The following is a 13,374-nucleotide window of genomic DNA, read 5'->3' as shown; positions in this document are numbered from 1 at the left end:
AATACCACCAAACCAGCAACCATGGTGACATAAGTCAAGATGCTCAAACACACATAGCATGGAGCAAATGCTCCAAATGGATTATTCATCACTTGGTATAAACCAAGGGATTATTCATCACTTGGTTTTTTTAAAAACCACCAGAAACTGTCCATTTGAGAGAAATAACATTGGGGTAATGTTAAAATGTTTGTCTCCATATTTGGGAGACATTTTTAATATTAAAGTCTAGCTAATGGAAATCAAGAACTAGTCTTTATCTCCAAATGGTGATTAGAGGGAATTTATTCATCTTAAGCAACATTAGAGACAAATGGGATCATGCAAGGGACTTGGGTCATTTGGATCATAAGGCATCAATTAAGGAGGCAACCAGGGACAAAGGGAAACATTTGATGATCCATTATCATAGGAAACAAAGCAGCAATCTTTTTCCCCTCTAATCTAGCTAGAGTCCTTAAAAGAAATTCTACTTAAAATAAAGTAGCTCAACAGGAACTCAAGCCACTACTTGACCTTACTAATTCAACATCTGACTAATTAAGCATAAGCTTATTTAGTTACTGTCAGCCACTGAGAGATTAACAAAAGACAAAAAGATAATTTAACCATATAATTAAATAGGAGAGGCCCGGAATAATAGTACACCCATAAGGTAAAGCCACATGTGCATGACACTTTGAGCTACCAAGAATAAAGGCCAACAGTGGATAAACATCAGCTCAACCATGTCTTGCACTAGAGGAAAAGTAACCAACATTGAAACTTGAACAGTCAAGTGACACTACAAGCAGCCCACACACACATGCAAATTTCACATGTGTTGACAGTAACTAAACAACACAAGAACACCACCAAATATTCATGGGTACTTAGGATCAGTAGGGAATTGATAAAGCAGTGAGGAGCAAGCAAGCCACAGGTATAAACCAACTAGATCAGGCAGCTGTTCTTATATTTGCATGACTATTTCTCTCAGATGGCATAGAAGCATTTTGTCGAGCACTTTGTGCTCGCGCGAGAGAAGAAGAGGGAGGGGAGGGGAGAGACCTCACCGACGATAGGGGTGCAGGAGGAGGTTGACGACGACGGCAGGGGTGGAGGACGCGGCGGCTCCTCATCCTCCTTGACGCGGCGCCGGCCCCTCCTCCTTGATGCGGTGGCGGCCCCTCCTCCTCCATGCCGCATCGGCTTATCTTCTGGTGGCGGGGATGGGTGGAGCGTGGTGGCATGCGGCCCTCGCGGAGGAAGGCGGCGGCGATGACGACGGCGATGACGATGGCGATGCTCACCATGGAAGGCGGCGGCACGCGGTGGTAGGGAGAGGAAGAGAGTGCAGGCGTACGGGCGAGGGAGGGGGTACGGCAGATATATAATCGCACAATTTCTGTGGCGCACCAGCACACGTGCGCCACAGAATCCAATATTTTTGTGGCGCACCCGAAGCGGTGCACCACAGAACAACTAATTACTGTGGCGCACTGCTAGCCCTGTGCCACAAAAATAACGACGCCAATTATTGGTGGTGGCAGGATGTGGGCCCCATCTTATTTCTGTGGTGTATGGACTAGTAGTGCACCACAAAACTAAGCTATTTTTATGACGCACTGTGACTCGTGCGCCACAGATATTGTTTCTGTGATGCACAGGGAGTTGGTGCGCTACAGAAATAAGATCTCATCTATAAGGCTTTTTCTACTTGTGTGTTTTGATTCGGTCTTGTAAAATTCACATGACACATAGAGTAAAGATGACAATTCTCAACCTCGAAAAAAAATGAAGATGACAACTCTCACTTTTACTTTCCATGCAAATCAAATGCAAGGTAAGCTATACCCGTGGTTCCATTCTTGCGAGTGGATTCGCAGATGTTGTTATATTTATTATTTGAGTAACAAAAATACCCTTTGGTGTACACTAGGGAACAAATTTTGGGCTGGTAGGAAAGGGAGCAAGATGTGGTTAGTTTTTATTACTCCTCCGAAATTTTGTCAAAAAGGACCACATGCCCCACTGAAATGTCAAAAGAGACCACCTGTGAACGGAAATGCCAAAACTGCCGTGGCGGCAGCACGGCCAGGCGACGCGTGGCGCCTGCCGCCGCAGCCGGTGGCGGTAGGGCCTGCCGCCGTCAGTCCTGGTGGCACGTCGCCGTCCCACGGCCGGCCGTCAACGGAGCGCAGCCTGCCGCCCTAGCTGGTGACGGCACAGTGACGTGACGGGCCTGCCGCCGGCGCCGGTGGCGGCATGCGTCGGCACCTCCGACAACCTGTCTCGCACGTATTTTTTCGAATTATTGTACTGCTTTTTGGCTGATTGCACTGATTGAGGCATGTTCCCGCTAAATTTTCCCGCCTAATTCTCTCGCTCAGTTCGCTATAAGAGCCGTCGTCGAGTGTGCCTAATTCTCTCGCTCAGTTCGCCGATATTATTTGGTACACAAGTGCTCATACCTTAGCCAATATGAGTGTGTCTTGCTCAGACCAGGATTTTAGACCGATGAAGGGAAAGTATGCAACTTTGCCGCCGGGGGTTAGAGCAGAGAGGTGTTGGTGCGGCCGCCTTGCGAAGGTGAAGGAGGTGGTGGATTTTTCGGATAAGTTCGGCATGAAATATTTCATGTGCGCATACTACGATCATGATCCACCCGCACATACAAGTTCATCGTCCTCGAGACCTGCGGTATGTTGTAACAACATGATTAAAAATCATATTTGTATGTCATTAATTTTCGTTTATTAACCGTCTTATTGTTGTTGCAGTCTCCTCCGCCCCTTTGCAACTGATTTCACTGGATAGACCAGGAGCAGCCGAATTGGGCGCGCCGTGAGGTGGAGGAAAAACAGAGGCGTGCATGGGCAAGGTTCCACGAGGAGGAGCGTTTCGAAAAGGCTATTGCTAATGATAAAGCAGAAAGAGAGAGACAGGTACAAAAATTAAGGGAAGAGCAAGCTCGAAATCGCGAGGTAAATCAGAAGCGGATGGATGATGAGGCTACACGTAGGTATGCGGAGGAAGTGGTGCGCAGGGAGGCCCGTGAAGCGGAAAGGAAGAGATTAAGAGAAAGGGCTGATGAGGCGCGGGCAGCAGAAGAACGCGGCGACAAGACTGAAAAATGGCCACGCTGGACGCAGGGCAAGTAGAGTTATCTGTTGTAGTAACTACTTATGTTAATTTGTGTTTTGCTTTATCGTTGTATCTTAAATTCCTTAGTAGTGATTAGCCGTATTTAAATTTAAGTTATGTTTTCATATTTATTTCGTCAGATAGTAACTTAATTTTATGTTGTATTTTTGCATGTTCATGTATCTTATTTCGAAAAACTGGTTGAATAATTATTCAAAATTATAGAAATATGTCTCATACATAGGTCATACATAGTTAGAAATAATAGTAATATGGCAGAGTCGTCAACATATCACCCTTGTCGACGACGGCGTGGTGGTCTCTTCTTAGCACCAGAAGGCGACCAAGGATGTGGTATACGATGTTGGTGCAAACCTCGACCGTACTGCTCGTTCTCCTCATCAGTGTGGGCCTCATAGTTCTGTGGTGGAGTTTGTAATACATGTTGAGATTGTGTCGTCGGAGGAATTAAACTGCCTTGTGTGCTTATAATGTCAGCTCCAAAGAATTCATTAAATATCCCTTGATTCTCAGGTTGACTAGAAGTTCCGGGATAGTATTCTTCTTGCATATGCTCAGTACCCTGTGGCGGGGCCATATTGTGGCCGAAACCAGCTATCATGTTGGGCTAAGCAGAATCAAAAGATTGCTGCGTAAAAAAATTTAGTTGTAAGTAATAGACATCAATATTTAGCGATCTACAAGAACTCACCTTAATTTTCTTCTTCTACTGCTTCGTGCACTCAATTAGCGGCTCAATCAGTGACTCAATCAGCTAATCAATCACTAAAAACAATGGCCTGGCTGTAGTGCTTTGAGCTTGTCTTCTGTGAGCTCTTGTACGCGATGAGAATAGCATGTGCACGTATGAGAAGTGGCCTGCCCAGCTGCTCCTTTTAAAGGACGTGAAACTACCACTTTCGGTGGTCACGTTCCTGTATCAGCGGCGGACATCAACTCATGTCGGAGAATCATACAATCAATTTTCTGTACAACTACAGTCTCTAATATAGCTGAAAGTGCAAAAACTAGTGCCAAATAGACTCAAACCGGAGCAAACAGCCTCAAAATCAGAGACAGCGCGAATCTGACAAAGTTTGCGTGGGAATCAGCGCCATCAGCGTCGGAGTCAGCGCCGTGAGCGCGCTGTGGAGGTTGTCGGCCAGCAGCACATGCCACCACCGGCAGGCCCGCCACGTCAGCGTGCCGCCACCAGCTAGGGCGGCAGGATGCGCACCGTTGACGGCCGGCCGTGGGACGGCGACGTGCCGCCAGGACTGACGGCGGCAGGCGCCACGCGTCGCCTGGCCGTGCTGCCGCCACGGCAGTTTTGGCATTTCCGTTCACAGGTGGTCTCTTTTGACATTTCAGTGGGGCAGGTGGTCCTTTTTGACAAAATTTCCTCGAAATAGGCTTTCGCCCCGCTATATTAATATAGCAACCACATGATACAAGAAGCATGCTGGGGCCGCAGCACAACCAAGCCCAAACGAAACTACAAAGAAAGGAAAGAGAAAAGGAATGCCGACACCGACAGATCGACAAAACGAGAATGACCCGCAACCGTTGCGCCCTCCGGAGAAGTCCTACCACACACCTAGCACTTCGAATCACCGCATACCAAACAACACCTTCAGCAAGGGGAACGACGATGACGCCGCTATTGTCCGGACTAATCCTAGGGTTTCCCCCGGTACGCGGAAGGGATTGGGGAGGGGGGTACACCCGACACCCTTCAGGAAGGTAAGGTGGCACCCACAGGCGTCACCGTGTCGGTGTCAGACAAGCCGACATGGATTTCTCCCAACCCCACCACCACCATCCCGGTCGATCCGAAGTGCCCCGACCAGCCTTCCACCCACCAGCACACGCCACCACGGTCTTGACGTCATCCTCGCCGTCTCCCTGTGGTCATCGACGCAAGGCCTAGAAGAGGAGGAGGGAGCCAACTTGGCCAGGGATCGCAACACCACAGCCAGGGGAGGGAACTGCCTCCAACCGCGAGCTCGGTTGCCGACCGGACATGGCAGCAGGGACAAACCAGGCCCCTACTGGCTCGGCCGAGCCCACACTGGCCCGCTAAGTCCCCGCCGGCGTGCTGCAGCAGCCGGCCATAGCACCGCCACCACCCTGCCATCGCCAACTCACCAACTCGGCGCCCAGGGAACACCACCGTCGAGCAGGGAAGCTCCGGCCCGCCCTAGCCAAGACCGGGCCCAAAGGGGCCCAGATCTGGGTCGAGCTAGAGCCGCCGTCCCTCCCGACCGCGCTGATCCGCCGCTAACAGCGGCGCCACCGCATCTCCGCACCACCCGGTGCGCGGGAACCACACCGCCGCACCAAATCGCCGCCGGCCGAAAGCGTCTTGAGTATATTATAAGGTCCCATGGCTGCGTCTTGAGTTCGTGACAGTGAGGGCCAGCAACCTCCGGTCGTCTATCATAGGTTAGGCATACTAGATTTTCTAGTAAGGGTCGAAGTTTCCATGATTCCATGAATCTATATACAATTAAAACTATAAATCTACATAGACATACAATGTTCAAACTCCCTTTTTTTGAAGGGTTGCCATTATTTGTAGGGTAAATTGGTTTTATGCCACTCTCTATTCCACAGATTGCACATATGCCATTACAAAAATTTGACTTGAGGATATGCCACTCTAACTATCCAATACCTTCATCCATGCCACTTTGTACACCTCAAAGGATAACTGTTCAAGAATTATATGTATTTCAGTGTATACGGTAGTATTTACCATAATAGCCCTGGTTTCAAAAGGAAGGTAGCACTTTCAGGTCTGGGCACCCGAAAAATTCAAAAAATTCAAATTTTGGAAAAAATTCAAACTTCTCAGAAAAATCTGGAAAAATTTCAGAAAATCAAAACCATTAAAACGAGTCTATTGTTCCATTTTGAGAAATTTCTGGGCAGATTTGCATCGTTAAACAAACATTTTCTGTTTGAAATTTGTCAAATTTTGGCCGAAAAAAAATCTTCTCAGAAAAATCTGAAAAAATTACAGAAAATCATAAACATCAATATGATTGTACTGTTATAATTCGAGTCATTTCTGGGCACATATGGTCCAGCAAACTGAGGTGCGAAGTTCTGTCCAGAAACTTCAACAGCAAATACAGAAAAATTCAGCAGCACTTTCCCTCAATTTGTCACAAATTAGCAATCAGAACTGAAATAAAATCGTAGATAGTCTCACAAGCACAGTTTAATAAGTTCACATAAGACTTTAAACATGTTGGAATGCGGAAGAAGTACCAAAAGCAACAAGCTACATAGTTTCACAAACATGTCAAATGGATCAGTTTCTATAGTTGAGGTAGATGGAACCACTTGAGCAGATTGTTTTAATGGCGAGGTTGAATAAGATGCTCCATTTTTACTAGGAGTTAGAGGACAGCCTTGGAGACCCAGCAGAAGAACATCATTATCAGGAATTGTTGCCTCAGGGACATAATCAGCATTGTCAAGCATAGGGTCTAAAGTTTCAGAACATGAGTTGTCAACGACAACAACAACAAGTGCAAGCCGCCTCTCTGCTCTATACATATCAAACATCAGATGAAAATCATCGGACTGAGTTAGTTTAACATCTTGAGCCATTATCATGTTAAAATACCACACGGTGATACTCTGATCCCTGCCAACTCTCAACTCAGAACTTAACCCATCCATGAGCACATCCATTGTGAAATTATCTGAGTTCACATTCCACCTAATTGTTTTCCCCTTCACATATGATTTCCTACCGGTCGGTTCTTTGAGCACAAATCCTTGAACAACAATATCTAAGCTAAATGTATTCGTCAATTCAAGCCTACAAACAATGGGAAAACGAAATTAAAGAATGTAAAACTATGTGCACATTCAAGCACAGGTGTAGAGATGATTTTGACTCACTCGTAAGGGCAGTCCGGAGCCGAATTCATCCTGCACACGGACGAGAGGCGGGCCTGTGCTGGGCGTGCGACTAGGCGAGCGGCGGGCGAGTGCAGGGGACGACGAGCGGCGCCGCCCCAAACAGCAGCAGCGCTGGCCGCGGCTCTGGGGCGCGGGTCGGCGGCGCGGCTCCCGGGCGCAGGTTGGCGGCGCGGCTCGCAGGCGGAGGTCGGCGGCGCGGCTCCCGGGCGCAGGTCGGCGGCGCGGCTCGCAGGCGGAGGTCGGCGGCGCGGCTCCCGGGCGGAGGTCGACGGCGCAGCTCGCAGGCGGAGGTCGGCGGCGGGGCTCCCGGGCGGAGGTCGACGGCGCAGCTCGCAGGCGGAGGTCGGCGGCGGGGCTCCCGGGCGGAGGTCGGTGGCGCCTTCCACTGCCACGCCGGCCAGCCTTGCCGCCCTCCACTCCTCCACTTTCTTTAGGGTTCGTCGGGGGCGGGACGAGCAGGCACAATTTGGGGACGAGCGGGCACAATTTGGGTCACGAGCGGGGTGGTTGGCCTCCAAATTGACTGAGCTCTGTTAAAAAAAAAGGTCTGTATACAGTATCCTACGTACAGCACACGGTATACATTTATGTATTGGACAAAAATGGCATAAGTAAAAGTATTGGATAGTTAGAGTGGCATATCCTCAAGTCAAATTTTTGTAATGGCATATGTGCAATCTGTGGAATAGAGAGTGGCATAAAACCAATTTACCCTTATTTGTATGAGATGATATCAATACATAAGACAAAATCAAAATAAATACATGATTATATTCAACCCAATCTTATCCTAATCGATAAGTTGCATGTGCACACCTTTATTCTAGCAGTGCACGCAGAGTCTACGCATTAGGTGTGTACTTGATCTAGGAATTCTAAGATATGGTTGACATGTCATAATCATTTCCTTATTTTGCATCCCTTGATTTCCTCTCAGGGTCTCTCTCATTAAAAGGAAAAAATAACCCGGTCGTCAATTCTATACATATAATGTGGTAAAAGTCACTATAAATGTAACTCGGTCCAAATTGGACCATTCACATCTCTATCTATATTATTAATTTGTAACCTTAGGCTACCACAGGGCATCCTAGATAGACATATTTTTTTCATCTAATTGGATTCATATGTTCTGCATTGTAAGAAAAAAGATACATGGAAAGAAAGTACTTGTTTGGTCGAGGAAGGCGAGGCACCCATGTAGGAGCTCATTTCACACTCATCATTTAGTGGCTAAATCTTGAAATCCGATCCAGATTCCACATCCGATGTGTTTGGCTACCATGGAAATTGATCTGTCATTTCAATTCAAAATTCTAAGAATTGGTATTGTATGTTAAGTCAATTCATGTCCCTAACCCTGTTGTTCTTGTGGACAAAATTTCATTTCATAAATCATCCTGGCATCCAAACATGATTTTTCAGCTTGAATTTCAAATTAACAATGAACTGAAAGCACCGACATCATTTCATTCCATTGCTTTCATTTTATTTTGTTTCTACAAAATGAAATGAGGGGTGTCAATCAGTCTGTAAGAGGGGTATAAAACAACAATAATGCCACCCATTTTTTTTTATTGTAATGAAACTTGGATAAAATGATAATATGCGTCGTTTCACTGTTATTTGTGGTTAAAGAACTATGTTGCGGTGAGATGATGTTACAATCTTTTGTGAAAAAATAGTTTTGAAACAAGTAACCAATTAGTTAGCTATATGATAATATATAGATGAAAGTTGGCAGAAAAAGTACAAATATCATATCTCACTGTAACAGTAAACATAGTCTACATAACCCTACACTACTAGGAAAAGGGCAATCAGTGGCGCACTAGTGGTGCGCCACTGCTATCACGCCACTGCTAACTTTTAGTAGTGGCGCACTAGTGGTGCGCCATTGCTATTTGGCTTAGCAGTGGCGCACCAGCTAGTGCGCCACTACTAGCTTCATGGTGCGCCACTCCTAAACGTCTGAGGTGCGCCACTGGATAGAAAAAAGGTGCGCCACTACTAAAATTTGAAATTTCTAGATCTGGATCTGGATCGGGATCTGGATCTGGATCTGGATCGGGATCTGGATCTGGATCTGGCACATTTTGTTTCGAATTTTTTTGGCTCGTTATTTTTTCTCGTTCTTGTTGCTAGAATTATTTGTGCAATGTTCATTCTCATTTTTCTTAGCCTAGCCGCCGGTGATGATGGATGAGGGACGTAGGAGAGGTGAAGAGAGGTGAGGAGATGTAGGAGAGGATGAACAAGAGGACGAAGGCCAGAGGTAATGGAGGCTAGAGGGTCGCCGGAGGGTCGTCGGAGAGTAAGGTCACCGGAGGTCACCATAGTGGAGGAGCTCGCCGGAAAGTAAGGTCACCGGAGCTCGACATAGTGGACGAGTTCGCCGGAGTGAAAGGAGGAGAGGAGAGGAGGAGGTCGCCGGATTGAAAGGAGGAGAGGAGAGGAGGAGGTCGCCGGAGTGAAAGGAGGAGAAGAGAGGAGGAGAGCAGGAGGAGGAGAGGAGAATGAAAGCAGGAGAATGTGTGGAGGAGGAGAGAGGAGGGGTTAAGTGGCCGGCTCCTCTGCTATTTTTTTTTCTATTTTTTGCCCAAAATCTAAAACCTGAAAAAAGTCCTGTTTCTATTTTGAATTTGACGAATCCATTTTTTTTCCAAACGGCCGTAGGCCGTTGAATTCGAATAGGAAATTCGCGTAGATCGATTTTGATATAAAAAAGTTTTTCATCGGAGGTCGTATGCAACCAGAAAACCCGTTTTACCGAAAGATGACGCCATTTTGCATAATATATCAAAATTCATTTTTTTCAATTTTCACTAAACCTAGATGACATATTACATGGGCATTTCAAAGGATTTAATTTTTTGAATTTTCTATCTATTTCTTTTATTTTTTCCAAACTCGAAAAGGCGATCAGGGGGGGGGGGGGGTGGGTGGGTGGTGCTTGGTGCGCCACTGCTAAGTGATGCCCAAACATGTCCATCCTCCCCTTTACATAGTAATGGCGCACCATGTAGAGGTGCGCCACTGCTACAAAAAATAGCTGTGGCGCACCTCTGCACGGTGCGCCATTGCTATGTATAAGGTTGGGTCAAACCCATGGTCCAACTTAGTGGTGGCGCACCGCAGGAGAGGTGCGCCACTACTACATTTTTAATAGTGGCCCACCACTTTCCGGTGCGCCACTGCTAAGTAGTAGTGGCGCACTGCCCTCCTGGTGCGCCACTAACACCCATCTTACGGCTAGGCTTTTTCCTAGTAGTGCTAATAACAACAATCGTGAGCTGATAATGACTTAATTTATCTTTAACAACGACTAACCTTATTGTCATTAAAAATGATCAGTAGTTAAGAACTAGGCTAATCATGTAGTTAGGTGAAGGTCACTATGTGTTGACATAATATAATGCATAGTTTTCTTATGTATGGTGACCTTTTGAACTGGTTCAACGTGTTTAATCTCCAATAGATGAGGTGTAAGTATGTGGATTTAATAGTGTGCATTTGAACTTGTGTTTACATTGTATTCTCCATTGTGCTCCGTCCGAATCGGGTTTATTAGTATCGGCCGCACATATCTCTAGATCATCAATTTGTGCTACGTAATATCAATTATATAACATAAAGTTATATTAGAGAATACAACGTCTTATGTTTCTAATGATTTTTAAAATCATGCGTCTTATACTAAGTGTATTATATTGATGATATAGTTAAACACGCATGACTAATAAACCTAAGGGCATATTTAACATTACTCCCTTATAATACCGGTTTATTAGATCACCATGTACTTCGAGAAAACTTTCATCGTTAATTTAGTTAATAAAATATGAGATATATACCACTGAAAAACCACTTTTAAACACTAGTTCAATGCCATAATTTTTTATGTCATATATCTCATAATTTTTGGTCAAACTATTGGTTAATGTTTTCTTAAATACGTAATGGGCTAATAAACTGGTATGGGGTGGAATGAAAAATGCATTCCATATTAAAATAACCAATAAAACTTTCAAAAAGTTAGTAATTCATTCTCTACTAGTGCACTATATCAATCGATCTACACTTTATACATACATACATACATCTTATAAACACCAGTAGAAACCAATGCCTCGAGTCGACGGCAAGTTCAGAAATCAGAACGGTCATGCGCGCGCCCATGCCTAGAACCGGTTGCCGCCGCAACTGCCCGCCGCGCTCTGGCGCCGCTCAGAACGCGCCCACAGCACGGACAGCTGCGCCTCCCACACGTCTTTCGGAAACCCGTCGGCCGGTCGCCTCGCCGCCGTGCCAGTCCTCAGCTCGTCATCGTACTGGATCCTCGTAGCAGGGTCGGAGAGCGTCTCGTATGCGCGCCGGAGCTCGACGAAGAGCTCCGTGGACTCGGCACGGCGCGACGGCGGGCAGACGTCCGGGTGGTACTGCAGCGCCAGACGCCGGTACGCGCGCTTGACATCCTCCTCGCACAGGTTCGCCGAGTGGTCCAGCGACAACACCTTGTAGTAGTCGGTGCTCCTGCTCGCCGTGGCCGTCGCCGCCGCCTTGACAGTGCAACGGCGGTGGCCGCTACTCTGGCCAAAGCCGGCGCCGTAGCTCGTGCATCCAAGACCCAGAGTGGTGGAACTAGAGCTGGCGGTGTTCATGGCTGATTAAACACAGGGGAAAGCTTTAATATGCAGATGATTGTTATTTCTGAGAGTGGTCTTTGGTGTAGCGGATGGTAGTATATATAGCCAATGACAGGGTGGTATACCAGACAAGCGAGGCGGTTTTCACCGGTGCAGGCGATATGGCTTTGCCGTCGTCGTCGCGGCGGATCAGCGGTCGGCCCGGTCGGGGATTTGTGAAATGGACCTCTGAGTCTATGGGCTGGACGGCAAACTTAATTTAGGAGTGAACTAGTTTCTTCCGGAAAGTTCGACGAAGCTATGAGGCACCAATCTGTGGATGGTGTCATGCGCCAAGTGAGCACTCGGTGCTAGCAGGATTTGACTTAAAATTTCTACCTCCTTGGCTCTCAACTCTCTACCACTCAACTTCCCGCGCTCAGACCTCCGGCCGGCCGCCACCGAACCGCGACAGATCTCGAGGATCAGTACAACTTTTGTCAGACGACTATTGACCAACTGTTGGCATGCCGCTATAAGTTCAGTGATCGAACAAAATACATGTCCACTTTGTTTTGTTGGTATTCATATCCTGTCTTGCGAAATTCACATGACACATGGCGCTAAGAACACATGGGATGTGTTTGGTATACTGGGCTAATTTTGGTGTTGTTAGGTAATATGCTTGTTGTATTACCAGGCGGCCAAAGGCTACAATATATAGTACATATACAGGTGCACATATGCAGAAAGCCCCCTAACATATGGGGAAACTACAATATACAGATATATACATCTAACACCCCCCTCAAACTCATGGTGGATCCACAACACTGAGTTTGGAGAGTAAGAAATCATGCTGCGCTCGAGTCTGTGCCCCTTCATAAAGAAATCCGCCAACTGCAAATCTGAAGGCACATAATGAACCGCAACAACATCATCCTGTACCCGTGCACGTGTGTAAAAAGCATCAACACCGATATGCTTGGTCAGCTCATGCTTGACCGGATCACGTGCAATACTGATGGCACATGTACTGTCAGATAAAAGTGGAGTGGGTGTTGTAACAGAGACCCCAAAATCTGCAAGCAACCACCGTAACCAAGTCACCTCAGCAATCAACAAAGCCATAGCCCGCAACTCAGCCTCAACACTCGAACGGGAAACTGCGACCTGTTTCTTCGTCTTCCAAGCAACAAGCGAACCACCAAGAAACACACAGTAAGCAGAAAGCGAACGACGATCCGTAGGATCACTCGCCCACGTAGCATCCGAATAGCACTGGAGCTGGAGAGAGCTGGAACGGGGAAAGAAAAGGCGACGAGTGATCGTGCCACGAAGATAACGAAGAACACGGAGGAGATGACTATAGTGAACAGTGGTAGGAGATGAGACAAACTGACTCAGAATATGAACAAGATAAGAAATATCAGGAAGAGTGACAGCAAGATAAACAAGACTCCCAACAAGATGGCGATAACGGGTGGGATCAGGAAGAGGATCACCATCAGTAGGACGAAGCTTAACATTAAGCTCCATAGGAGTATCGACTGTGCGCTCATCCCCAAGAGCAGCACGAGTAAGAAGATCCTGAATGTACTTTTCCTGAGAGATAGAAAAGCCATCAGAAGTGGAGGAAACCTCAATGCCAAGAAAATAGCGAAGAGGACCAAGATCAGTCATA

General features: G+C 46.8%; 2 protein-coding genes across 2 annotated transcripts; both read right to left on the bottom strand.

The window, feature by feature from the left end:
• Window positions 1–6,310: 6,310 nt before the first annotated feature.
• On the bottom strand, window positions 6,311–11,244 carry LOC127303877 (uncharacterized). The gene is made up of 4 exons (XM_051334589.1): window positions 11,179–11,244; window positions 7,045–7,595; window positions 6,403–6,961; window positions 6,311–6,316 (listed from the first exon to the last, which is right to left on the bottom strand). Exons 1-4 carry the CDS (start codon window positions 11,242–11,244, stop codon window positions 6,311–6,313), a joined length of 1,182 nt encoding a protein of 393 aa, XP_051190549.1.
• A 2-nt stretch (window positions 11,245–11,246) lies between these two features.
• LOC127303876 (chaperone protein dnaJ 20, chloroplastic) lies at window positions 11,247–11,726 on the bottom strand. Its single transcript, XM_051334588.1, has one exon. The coding sequence runs from the start codon at window positions 11,724–11,726 to the stop codon at window positions 11,247–11,249; it is 480 nt and encodes a 159-aa protein (XP_051190548.1).
• Window positions 11,727–13,374: the final 1,648 nt, after the last annotated feature.

This window comes from Lolium perenne, chromosome 5 (genome assembly GCF_019359855.2).
Source record: "Lolium perenne isolate Kyuss_39 chromosome 5, Kyuss_2.0, whole genome shotgun sequence".
In the NCBI taxonomy this organism is placed as follows: Eukaryota; Viridiplantae; Streptophyta; class Magnoliopsida; order Poales; family Poaceae; genus Lolium; species Lolium perenne.
This window is presented reverse-complemented; position numbering and strand designations above follow the sequence as displayed.